This window comes from Echinops telfairi, unplaced genomic scaffold (genome assembly GCF_000313985.2).
Source record: "Echinops telfairi isolate 266 unplaced genomic scaffold, ASM31398v2 ScPeMD7_22;HRSCAF=79, whole genome shotgun sequence".
Lineage (NCBI taxonomy): Eukaryota > Metazoa > Chordata > Mammalia > Afrosoricida > Tenrecidae > Echinops > Echinops telfairi.
In genome coordinates, this window is record NW_022103919.1 from 2626439 (window position 1) to 2639482 (window position 13044).

At 53.5% G+C, this 13044-nt stretch overlaps 1 protein-coding gene across 3 annotated transcripts in view; it reads left to right on the forward strand.

The window, feature by feature from the left end:
• STXBP1 (syntaxin binding protein 1) overlaps positions 1–9553 on the forward strand; it is a 35926-nt gene extending 26373 nt beyond the window's left edge. Inside the window, exons 18-19 of one of the 3 annotated variants that reach the window (XM_045288503.1) lie at positions 1573–1705; positions 7709–7788. In XM_045288503.1, the coding sequence (XP_045144438.1) occupies positions 1573–1682 (110 nt within the window). In that variant the 3' untranslated portion in view covers positions 1683–1705; positions 7709–7788. Of the gene's footprint in view, positions 1–1572; positions 1706–7708 lie in introns of all 3 variants that reach the window. The other 2 variants (XM_004713300.4, XM_045288504.1) reach the window with 2 other exon arrangements.
• Positions 9554–13044: the final 3491 nt, after the last annotated feature.

The window sequence follows — 13044 nt, forward strand, 5'->3', positions numbered from 1 at the left end:
CCCGCACAGTGTGGTCTCTAGATCAGTATGGACGGCAGACGCAGGGTTCCTCCCTAATGTCTGCTGCCGCCAGTCTCTGGTCGAGAAGCAGCACCCCGAGGTGTGCCAGAGCCCCAGCTCAGAGTCCACCAGGCCCAGGCTGACACTCCTGCCCCGCCACGGCCAAGCGACGTCACCCCTCTGAGCTGCAGTTTCCACAAAGCGGTGTCAATCATAACCACTCAGAGCCTTGGGGGCTGGCCTTCATGGCATTTGTCAACTTCCTGCACTGGGTCTTGTGTCCAGAGATATTCAGCACACGTGCCCCGCACGGCTAGCCTCCAGCGCCTATCGTTTGGAGATGGACAGGCCCGGTGTGACACTAGATGGGGCCCACGGCGTATCGCCTGACTGCTGGACTCTGTGCAGGGTCCGCTGACCACTTCCTGCCGCGCTCTAAGTCTGCCCTGCCCCTTCTGCAGTTTTCCAAAAGACAGGAGGCAACTCCTAGGAGCAGTTTCGTGCAGGAAGGAATTTTTTTTTTAATTTCCTCCCATTTATTTTTGTCTTCAGAGCTTTAATAGGTAAACCTGCCCTGGGTGCTTTTTGACATTGGCTGGCCGGAGGTGCTCGGCGTCTGCCGAGTTGGCCAGGCACTGCCCATTGCCCTGGCTCTCACTCCCTCAGTGGGCATGTGCTCATGCTGAGTCAGGGAGGGGCCCCTTCATCCCTCTTAGGAAGAGGGGCGCTCCGCCCCCAGAGAGGAAAGAACTCCCAGGGTCTAAACTGCGCCACACGCCATTTTCACATAAACTGCAGCAAAGGGAAGGTGCTGGGCTGCCCCAGCTGGGGACACCTCTGTCAACCCCTCCCTCCCTCTCTCACAGTGGGTGTCCGCCATTGATCATGGTCATGGGCACAGTGATCAGCTCAGGAAGAAGTGTCAGTTTGGGGTAGATAGAGTGCCCGCCCGCCCCTGCCCCAATCAGAGCCCACAGCTTCTGCAGACCAGCCCTGGACACATCAGGACGGCCTGGCGCGGCAGCCACGGTCCAGTGGGGAGATTGTACATCCCTCCGCTTCCCCGGCCAGACCTCCGGAAGCTTCCCCCATCGGGTCCCCACTCCTCCTCGTGTCCAGTGTTCCCTCTTGTCACGGAGGCCCAGGATAAAGCTCTGCTTCCTGCTCACACATGTTGCATGAACGCGCCTGGGTAATTCTGAGCCGCTGCATGGCTCTCCTGGACAGACGCTGTCACCGCGAGGCTTTGGGGTCCAAATGGCCCCTCTTTATCTCTGGGCCTGATTTGAGGTTCCCCCTCGGGAGGTAGACACGGGGGGTGGGAGAAGCGTAATAAAGTTGCCCGTGCAGATTGACGGACAGAGAGGCCTCGCATGGACAGCCGGCGTCCACTGTGTGCCCTCATCTCCTCCTGCATGCCCTCTGTGCTGCCTGTGTATGTGTGTGTGTGTGTGTGTTGCATGCACCTCGCTTCCTCATACCTGGCTGGCTGTGCAAAATGTAGGCCTGCGTTGGCATGCTCCTGTCACGTACCTTTGTTCACGCAGTCAGCTGGCCTCTGTTCTCTCACAGGTTCTACTCACATTCTCACTCCCACCAAATTTCTCATGGACCTGAGACACCCCGACTTCAGGGAGTCCGCTAGGGTATCTTTTGAGGATCAGGCTCCAACAATGGAGTGAGAGCCAAAGACACAAAGTAAAAAGTAAAAGCAGCTTTGTCACAGAAAAGAAACCCTTCCGCTCTGAAGGGTTTTCTTTGATTACTCGGTCACTCTCTCCTATGATTTCCTCCCCGCCTTTTTAGTTTATTTATTGTTTGATTTCCTTTCTAATGAGACAATGCTTGCGGTTCTTCACGCCGATTGAAAATGTGTCCGGTGCTGCCTTAGCAAACCCCGCCTGAACTCTCTGGGCTCCCTCCGACTTGCCGGCTCCCTCGTGCCTTGGGTTCCCCGCTGCTCGGCCAGACAGCTGCAACCCACTGGGTTCCACGGGGAAAACAGTAACCCCTGAGCACAGTCCTCGGGAGGACGTCCCGGGCCCATGCCCACCAGCCTTGGATTCGCGGGCACCGCATAGGGCACATGTAGCATCCTGGCCGTGGTGGTGTGGGACCTTGAGACCAGTGGGTGTTCAGGGATGGTCAAGTCCAAGAAGACAGAAATCCATAGATGCCCATTGGCGCCTGGTTGGGAAGTCAGCTGGCAGGGGGCTGCCTCTGCCGCTCAGTCAGGGCCTAAGCGGAGACTTGCAGTCAGTGGTAGTGCAGGTGTGAGGATGCCTGTCTTGGGACGGTGTCGAAGGTGTGACTGGGTCACAAGCCACCATGTCGTTGGGGAAGAACCCTGCACATGTTTGGCTGTTAGCCCTCGGAATGGCTTGGATTGTAACCCTCCTGTGAGGGCCTTCCAAGAGTTACCGCCATCGATTCCCACGGCAGTCTCTCGGTGAGAGCTAGAGCCTGTCAGGAGAAGTCTGCTCTCAACGCGCCACCCAGTTTGTGCATCTCCCCGGTGCTCGGTACCAGGAGCCCGCTGCCTGTCCCTTCTTTCCTCGTTCCTTCTCTCTTTCCATCCTATGTGTTGGGAACCTCCTCTCGGGGGTTAAACGGCGGCTGGTGCTGAACAAGGTCACCACAACACGAGGAGCCCCTGGGCCCTTTCGCCCGGGCCAGGCCAGGCCGTGGCCTGCTGAGTCACACAGAGGGACACTTGGGCTTTGAGCCAGGAAGCCTGGGCTTGCCTCCAGCTCGGCCACGGCCCCCAGTGTGACAGTAGGCCAGTGCCACCTCCCAGGCCACAGTGTCTGGAGGGCAGAGAGGCCAAGCTCTGCCAGCCTGTAATGCAGATGTTTGTAACACAGTAATGCAAACGTGTGGTGTGACTCAAACCATGGAGTCCCCCCCACCCACTCGCTTTCGCTTTCGGACGAGCCTCAGGGCAGTGGTCCTGCTGGTTTAAGTGAAGGGGGCTGGGCTTGTTCTAAAGAGAAGGCAGTGGAGGGGAGTCTGTTTCTCTCCTCTTCTCCCTCCTGGGCAGAGGTAAGGAAAAGCAAGTCATTGTCATCCAGGGGAGTGGGGCTGGGGGTGGCCTAGGCGAGGGCTCTCACCTGCCCTGGCTCCCCTCCCCCTAGACACCAAGGCGAGTGGGTGGTAGATAAGGAACAGTTGTTGGTAAAAGCATCCTTGAGAAGTTGTTCTTCAGCATCGTCTGCTTCTGAGTGCAGATGGCAGGTAGGCGGATGGCATTTGTACCCAGAAGTATTTTAAGGCTGCAAGAGCAGCCTGCGTTCAGGAGAAACGCTAACAATGGCAGGTCCCTGTCAGGACGGCAGGCCCTGTGCAGGCCGCCCGTGTGGGTTCATTCTAGAGCCCCAGCTTCGGAAGTCTGTCCCTGGCCGTGTTTTCCATTGTTCTGTACTCGATGGAGCGAGAGGGGGGCTGCACTGCCATCAGCAGGGACAGACCAGAGAGACTGGTGTACATGCGTGGGGTCTAAAATGGCCTGCTGGTAGTGTTGGACTTGCGAGGATCCAGTTAAGAAAAGGCAAGACAGCAAGCCCGTAAGGCCAGCGAGGTCAGGAAACAGGTGAGGTTCCAGGTCACCCAGGAAGAAGAGAGTGGGGAGAGATGGAGCCTAAACACCAGTCTCTGCGATGACTTCCCTTTTCACGGGCATCTTCCAGCTCGGCCCTGTGCTGTGCTGAGTGAGCCGTGCACGCACCTTCCCGAGCCGGCAGGGACAGTGGAAGTCCACGTGCTCACTGTACCCCCTTCCCCATCCCCCCCAGTTCATGATTCCTAGGAAGTAGAACCTTTGGATTGCATTTTCACTTCTCAGGGAGCTTGATAAGAAGCCAAAGAGACACCAAGCCTACGGCCACCCATAGAATCCCTGCAGGGTGAAGCAGGGTGCCACGTGGCTTCTCCAGCTCAGGGCACAAGTGTAGTTCCATGTGTCTTGTCAGCTGCAATGTCCAGAGAGTGAGCAGAGAGTGAGTGTGTCTCCCGCCTCCAGGGAGGAAGACAGGAGTTCCCAGAATCCTCAGAAGGCCATGCCCACACGGAGGCCTCATTGGCTATGACCTGATTGACAGGCTAGACTCTGAATCCTCTCCAATGGACAAACGATTATCTAACTACCACCGCCATTTCGCCGTCTTTGAGTTATGCCGTAGACCTTTAGAGAAGCAGACGCCTCATCCTCTCCGGGAACGGCTGGAGGGTTCAATCCACCACTGCCTGACCCACACGGCCACTGGGGCGCTCTGATTTATGTTGACCAGGTTTATCGTTAGAGACCCACCCAAGAGGCCGACACAGGCAGATGAAGGAGGAATCCAAGGCTGGAGTGTAACACCACACTCATCACCAGGAAGAAGCCCGTGTTGGTTTATGTTAAGCATTTTGCTTGATCCCAGACTGAGGTCAGGTTACATTTCGTTTTTTTTGGTGAAACTTGAATTTGCACGTGGAGCCTGCCCACTGTCTGGCTGTTCCAATTTAAGGGTCCACTGCACATCCCCGCCCAGGACCAGGAGGGAGTAGGGTGCCCCGAGTTGGGAGACCAGAGGCATACCTTTAAGACCTGGCTCTGTCACCAACCGCCGAGTAAACTTTGTCCCCTGTGGGCTTTGTGAACTGAGAGTGGGTCAGCTCCGTGGTCTGGGACCAGCTGACCCCCCGATTGTCTGGGCTGCTCTTAAATATATGTGCCCCTTGGGTTTTCTGAGTCAATCGATCTGTTTCAGCCAAGCTCTAGACTGGCTAGGCTGTAAAAACTTTTGATTGTAAGATCCTATAAATGAGTAGCCCTGGTGGCTTAGTGATTACACATTGGCCTGTGATCCACAGGGTCAGCAGTTTAAAACCACCAGTCACTCCGAGGGGAAAGATGAGGTTTTCTACGCCCATAAGCAGTTGCGCACTGAGAAACTCACAGGGGAGTTCCACTGCCCCATAGGGTTGCTTGAGCCGGCATCCACTGATGGCTTTGAGTGAGTGATCGAGGTAGGAAGGATTCTGCCTGCCAGAGGTTGCCACACCTTTGAGAGCGCGGCCACAGCCCTTCAGATAGGCGTCAGCCTGGTTTTTGATGACTGCTGTTGTGTCAGTCTGGGTAGACTAGAAAAACAAATTCATAGGCACACGTGTGTAGGAAAGAGCTTTATATACAAGAGCAATTGAACATTAAGAACGCATCCCAGCCAAGTCCATAAGTCTGATATTAGCCCATGTGTCTGATACCAATCTATAAAGTCCTCTTCAGACTCAGGAAGCACATGCAATGACGCCAAATGCAGGAAGATCACAGGCCAGTGGGGGGGGAAGCGTTGTAAGCATCAGTGCTGACAGGGGTCTCCACGTGGCTTCTCCAGCTCAGGGCACTAGCGTAGTTCCATGTGTCTTGTCAGCTGCAATGTCTCCCAGAGAATGAGCAGAAAGCAAGTGGGTCTCCCGCCTCCAGGGAGGAAGACAAGAGTTCCTACAATCCTCAGAAGGCCATGCCCGCACGGGGGCCTCAGTGGCTATGACCTGATTGACCGGCTAGACTCTGAATCCTCTCCAATGGACAAACGATTATCTAACTACCACCGCTGTTCCCATTTCGCTGTCTTTGAGTTATGCAGAACAGGATGAGCCCACTCCCCCCCACAGTAGCAGAGCTTCCTTGCTGCTCTGTGCTGGAGGCCCAGCCCCTACAGGCGCCAAAGGAAAACAGCTTCAGAAAGTGGATCTTTGTGCTTCTAACAATGAAAAAGCCTGGCCCTACTGCTGTTAGACTAGTAGATTATCTGACGGCAAGAGTTGGCTTCCAGGTGATCTGGATTCACACCGGCTGGCCATGTCATTTAACGAGAGCAGGTAAGCTGAGGCCCAGGAACTTGGAGGCCTTGCCGATTGTCCCCAACACTCTTTTCAGTCAAGACCGAGACCAGCCAGCGATCAGTGATCAGATGATAGAAAAGTCTAGCGCGTGGAGTCCCTCGCCTCCATTTAGCATCTAGGAGCTCTCTGAGGATGGGCACCTGACCGGAGGAAGCCCTTTTGGCATGGCATGTTGCCCGAGTCTACCTTCTGGCTTCCAGGAACCCAGGAGGGCAGGTGGGCGTGCAAAGTGGTTTTCCCCGCCCTTGAACTCGTTCTCGCAACCTCTAAGGGTGCTGTGCGTCCAGAGGCAGCTGTCCAGTGTGTGGGCGCTCCTGCAGGGCTGAGATGCGATTCGGAAGACCTGTCTTCTGGCAGTGGTGCCCTGTTCCCAGGTCTCTTCCAGTAGAGCACCCTTTGACCTCTTGTAGGTCTTGTAGGGCACTGGGTCACTAGCGGCCGGCTCGTGAGTGAGAAGGACGATGCCCGGGTGTGTCTGCAGTGGCTGGTCTCCCAGGAGAAGAGCCACCAAGTCAGCCTCTGGTGGACTTCGCCCAGCAGCCAAAGCAGCCACTGGGGGAAAGCTGAGTGCCTCTGGGGAGACGACTCCCTGCTGAGAGCCCCAGTCCCTTGATAAGGTGCCTCCTGGGAAGCAGCCAGGACGGGTTCCTCTCAGAGCAGGGGCCGGTGGCTGCGGCTTAGACGCAGAAAGCGGGGCTCTGGGCAGAGCCCCTCAGCCTAAGGAGGGCACAGCAAGTTTTCTGTCTCACCTGGACTGACCAGAAAAGTTAACGTACATGCCTCTGGTCCCACGCCCGCAGTCCCTCAGTCACGGGTCAGCTGAGCAAGTAGCGGTCAGAGGCATAGGGACCCTGGTGTTGGGATCGTACCAAACAAGTCGGCCAGAGCGTTCTTGTGCCCGCCCTGGGGTGGAAATCTGGCATCCGGCGGTCCTTGGCCCTCCCCAAGAAGGCCCGCTCCCTCACCCAGGATCGGGGAGGCACATTTTCAAGTACGGATCTCTTTTGTTCAGTTCGTCCCCCCCACCAGGAGCTTTCTTTGACGCGCATGCGAGCGGTCCTCATGCTCACACGCCACCGGTCACTGTTCTGTTTGACGGTCCATGTCCAGACCACACGGTCCATGCACCCTTTGTTTACTGCACTTCCTAGACGTCCCTCTCTTTCTCCTTATGAAAAAGGCCTTCATTTGTTTTCTTTGTTGTTGTTTTTTTAACCTTCTGTTTTTGCAGTAGAAATCTATCAAATTCCATTAGCTTAACTTTTTGCAAGCATTTGTGATCTCTTACAATGTGCGGTCTCTGCAAGGTAAGGCCTCAGGTACCCCCAACCCTCTCCCTATCTCACCTGAGGTCCCACCCACCACGGCACTTGCAGTCAGCAGCCACCCCAGGGCATGCTGCCTCCCCACGTCCTCCCTCCCGGGCACCATTCTCTCCACATACACACCCCTTAGCAGCCTCGGCCCCAGTCCCGAGCGTTTCTCCCACTAGATTTGTGGGGAATTCTCTCCCTGGCTTCACGTCAAGGTTCCAGGGAGGATTGGCAGTGGGACTGCCTTGTCACCTGGCTGATGGCACTGAGCCCTGCTCTTCCCTCTGTGCCTAAACTGGGGATGTGTGTGGTCCACCCACAATCCCTAAGTCTCCCCTTGGCCTCTCTCGGCCTCTCTGGACAGAGCGCCCAGGCCCCAGCCCCTTCGTCCACTAGACCTAGACCCGGGTGGGGGAGGCAGGGCTGCAGGTCTGGGATCTGGAAGCGACCAAAAGACGATTTGGACCGAGCACCCCCAAGCTCACTCTCTTTTCTGCCTCCCACAGGATCCACGCACATTCTCACTCCACAGAAACTGCTGGACACGCTGAAGAAACTGAACAAAACAGATGAAGAAATAAGCAGTTAAAAAAAATACTAAGCTGCCCCTCTGTGCAATGCAGCCTCCTCCCATCGCGCTCCACGGCCCCCTCGCACCCCTAACGTTACTGCTTCCCCCTCCCTCGCAGCTCTGCACGCCCGCACCGCCTTCTGGTGTTTGAGGATGCCCTCTTCTTGTTTGAAACGAAAGGAAATAATGCGTTGTGTTTCTTAAAAAGAGTATCTTCTGTATGTATCTCAGACAGAGAAATTTGTGTGCAAGTGAGGCGCTGCCGGAGTGGTTTGGGAACTCCGTTTGGAATGAGTGGATGCCTCCTCCTTATCACGCGTGACTCTGGCCCCTGGTCCATCGCCCTCTCCGACAGGCGTAACTGCTGGAGTGGAGTGGTAGACCTCCGGGTGTTGTGAAAACCTTCTCTGGGGTTGTTCCTGTCGCTGCTGGGAATAGAGGTGTCTGTGTTCTGGGAGTATTTCAAATGAGCGTTCACCTGTTATCTTCCTCCTGTCCCTGCCCCTCGGCGCCTGCTGTCACTCAGATAAGCTCAGTGATGTCTTGGGAGGTTAGAGGTGGAAGAGAGCTTTGACCTTTCACAGGGACTCGTGTTATGGGTGGTGTGGCCGAGCACGGGTGCTGGGTGTCAGGTCACGCACTCTCCCTGGCCCGTGGCCCTGCAGCAAGTCACCCTCGGATCCACTGGAGTCATGGTGCCCGAACAAGTGAAGCGGAACCTCCCAGCGTCAGTGAGTGGACTCCCGGCCGCGGCCTTACCTTAACAGGGCACCTTTTCAGAGTGGGGCAGCTGGCTACAGCTCCAGGGGCAGGGGACGACTGCAATAGAGTGGGCTCGGGAGGCCCCTGGGCAGAGGGCCCTTGCCTGTAGAAAGGAGTTCTCGCCCTGAGACCCCAAACCACCAGAAGGGTCCCTTGGATGTATTCAGTCACTCCCTACCCAGCAAGCAGCTCCTGTCAGATTATCCTCCGTTTAAGAAACTTTCTGTCACTTTATTTTGTGTCGTGTGGAGGTCCTATGTCCCTGGGCTTATCAGAGAAAAGGATCACTGTATGCTCTGTGTAAAAATTTAGCTCTGTAACACATAGCTCTCAAGCAAAATCTTAGAGACGCAAACGCAGGGTGCCCGCCTGGCTAACCTCCAGACGTAGCAGCTCTCCGGTAGTGAGCACACTAGTTCTGCTGCTGCTGCTGCGGTCGTGAACTATACCGACAGTGGACGTCACAAACAAATGTCCCCACCCGTCCCTCTCTGCCCTTGAACTCCGCAGACCGTGTGCAGATTACTGTCTCGTGACGTTGTTGCAAATGTGGTGTATGCTAGCTCAATCCCGACTTCCCCCTGAAGACACCCTGCCCCCTTAGATGCAGTGTGGTGTTCTCCCCACCACCACCACCACCACCACCACCACCTCCTTTTTGGCACTCACATTAGTTTTCAGGTGTCTTCTCCCCCGTAAGATACCTTATTTCCCCAGAACAGAACTGTAGGTTCCTGCACTGATTCCGTTTCTGACCTGTCACCTGCCTGTTTTGTTCCCTCCCAGTGCCCAAACGATGCTCATGCGTCAGGCCCTTGTTGGGTAGACATGTTGGTTTTCCTTTCTCTGTTATTTATATAAAAATAATTTAACAAAAGGATATTTAAGAAAAAGCTAGTTGTCTTGACACTTGTTTACCTTGAAACTCCGAATCTCAGTGTTGGGCAGTATTGAAGCACAAACGTGGATCATCTCTGTATAAAGCACTGGAGTCTAATAAACCTAACCCTCCGCCCTCCGCCGTGTCCAAGGTGGCTCCTGGTTCGGTTTGACTCGGGAGGGTGGGAGGGGAGAGGCCAGGGCCCACGGCAGAGGAGGTGGGCCACATCTGGCCCTGGCCCAGGACCCAGGTCGCCGTGACTTGCATTAGGGTCACCCAAAAGAAGCCACCTCTGCTGTTGAGTTGGTTACAACTCATGGCGAACCTATTGAACTGCTCCCTAGGCTGTCCCAGGCTGTAAACCTGTACAGGAGCAAACTGCCTTACCTTTCTGCTGCAGGTGGGTTTGAACCACCCATCTTTTAGCTAGCAGCCTAATCCACTTCACCACTGTTAGGCCTGGTTGTCTAGACAAACGGCACTTGTCTATGTACGAGAAAGTACTTTTTATTAAGCAGCTTTACATCAGGATGGCAACCCAGCCCAGGCCATAGGTCCAATGCTAGCCAGGCCCTCTTCCGACTCACAGAGCTACAGGCTGATGGCACGAAACGGGGCATTGGATGGCTGGTCAGAGTCTCATGGCTGGACAGCCTCGTCTCTTTCCCTCGCATCAGTCTGTGGGTTAGAACTGCTGACCTTTGGGCTAGCAGCCCAGCACAGCCCACAACATCACCAGGCTTCCCTCACGTTTGGGGACAGTCCACAAAGTTTGCCTTGTACCTCCAGCAGCCTGAGAAGTACCTGTACATGCAGCGGCTCTAGGTAAGCCCTGTGCTTCCTTACCTAGAAAGTCCGCCCCAGAGGCTGAGGGGGTTGAGCTCCGCTCAGACATGTGGTGGCAGTGCATTTCGGTCATGCCATCAGGCCGCCATCAGTGGGAGCTGGTGGTGACTATTCGAGAACTGGAGAAATGAGGGAAATTGGTCCAGCTTGGGGAGTGGGCCTTCCTCTAGGAAAGACACACTGGAAACCTACGAGAATCATGTGCACAGGGCAGTGAGGGTCTGTGCGAACTGCTGTCTGCATGGTTGTCCTCGTTCAAACCCCAATCGCCTGCCTAGCATTAAGCACTAAAAACTGAAAGCCAGTTGGTGAATTTGAACCACCCCTGCCCTGCTACAGTCTCCTGAGACTTGTGTTTGAAGGAGGTAATGGTGGCAATGACTGTTTATTGAGCTCTTGCTCCATGCCAGACCCCTCCCGGGCCTTGTCTATAATGGGGGGTGGGGCATCCCCATTTTATAGATGAGGAAGCTGAGGCTCAGGGAAGTGCAGGGGCTCACAAAGGTCATTCCAGCTGGGGGGAACATCAAGACTGATTCCCTGCTATCAGAATGCCTTGAAATGGGATCAAGATCGGAATTTTAAAATTCTAAATGATTTCAAAGCACATGTTCATTCAGCGAACTCTTGTAAATTCTGCGTCCTCCTCCTTCGCAGGGTCCCTGTGTTCCTCCAGGCCCGGGGTCGTGTCCCAGAGCTCTCCCTGTGGCTTCTATCACTCACTGGCCCATCCAGCAGTGGACCCTTTAGCTCCTGCCAGGAGTCCCGGTGCCCCTGTGGAACACAGCACTGAGGAGTGGGTGGGTCAAGAAGTCCTCCCCAAAGTCTCCAGGGACGTTAAACTCCCGAAGGGACAGAGAGCTCTCAAACATGCCGCAGCATAGGGTGTTGACCTAGTAAGTACAAGATCCAAAGATCAAGGTGGAGCCATGAAATGGGGGAGAGGGGGGCTAAACTGCATACAAAGTTACAGTTATCGAGGCAATAAAAGGCTTCCCAAACCAAACCCAGCTTCCTGCTATCAAGTCGACTGACTCACAACACTAACTCACAACGACCCTTTGTAAGGAACAGAGAATGCCTTTGGGATCCTGAGGCTGTCAGTCTTTACCAGCGCAGAAAGCCTCTTCCTCCCGGAGGGCAGCTGGTGGGATCCAAGGCTGACCTTGCTGTCTGGTCCACTCTGTAACCACAGTCATGTACAGACGGACAAATGCTCTAATGGAATAGGATCAAAAATCCAGAAATAATGTCTCAAAATTACAGTCAACTGATGGTAAAACCGACAAGTCAACTAACTGAAGAAGGACTAGTTTTTCCGATACACAGGCCACACAACCACTCCATGGGTTGATGCAAACTAATGGTGTTTGAGTCGTACCCTACAGCATATACAAAAATTAACTCAACATGGATCAAAGATCCAAATGTGAAAGAGTGCAACATACAACTCTCAGAAGAAGAGATGGGTGTACACCTGCATGGCCTTGAGTCAGACCGCTGTTTGTTTATTCGGTAGAACAACAAAAGCACAATAGGCTAGAGGACACTGGACATCGTCGCACGGAAAAATGCCGGTGCTTCAAATGATACCATAAAGACTGTTCGAAGGTAGCCCATCAAATGGGAGGGAATGTAGGCGGTTTTGGAATGTATGATGAGGAATTTTTATCTAGAATATGTTTAAAACAAAAAAAACAAGGAGCAATGGAAACAGGAAACAAGGAAGAGGTGGGAAGAGCGCTGGTGCATTGTGGGATCACAACCCGTGTCAAGAAATCAAAAGCGTGGAAACTAACTTGCTCTGTAAACTTTCTCTTTATACACTTTAACCCAGACCACAGTAACAAGTAAAGGGGGCTGGGAGGAACTTGAAAACACACAGGGAGCAGTCGCCATCAACTCAATTTCAACTCAGGACTGAGTAGAATTGCCCCACAGGGTTTCCACGGCTGTGGATTTTCACTGATGCAGACTGCCTCAGCTTTCTCCTTCAGCGCATCTGGTGGGTTCAAACCGCTGACCTTTCAGTTAGCAGGCGAGCATTTAACCACGGCACCACCCTCACTTGAAGAACACCCTCACAAGAACACTTGCAACAAAAAATGAATTTTTAAATGGACCAAACACAAATAGGCATTTTCTCCAAAGAACATATACAATTGGTAAATAAGCAAATAAAAACCCATCACTAGCCATCGGGGAAATGACACATCAAGAGCTGTTTATCTCTTAGCTCTGCCACCTGATTAACCCCACATGTTCCTATTGACCAGGTTAGCACAGTACACTTAACTATCACATTAACATTGCAAAACAAAATGTGTATAAATGGCTGAACGGAAAACGAGTTTGCTCTGTAAACTTTCATCACCCAAACCATTGTTAAAAACAAGACAAAAAACCACCTGGCATGTGCTGCCATTCCATGAATTCAGTAAGAGGCGCCAAATCGGTAGAAATTAATAGTGAAACAACAAAAAAAAGAAATTCCCTGCCGTTTGACCCCTGATCCAGATGAATACCCCTGCCCGGACTAAATTGCCGCAAACAATGTCTTCTCTCATTGGTGGGAAACTACTCTAATTTAGTCTTATGTGTACTTTTAAATGATTTTTTAAATTGTTTTTGTTTTTTAAAATGTGTATTAGTCTAGGTACTTTGGAGAAACAAATCCACAGCAACTCATGTATAAGAGGAAGTTTTATGCAAAGAAAATGTGCATCACGAAAACATCCCAACCCAATGCTGCCCAAGCCCACAAGTCCAACATTAACCCATTA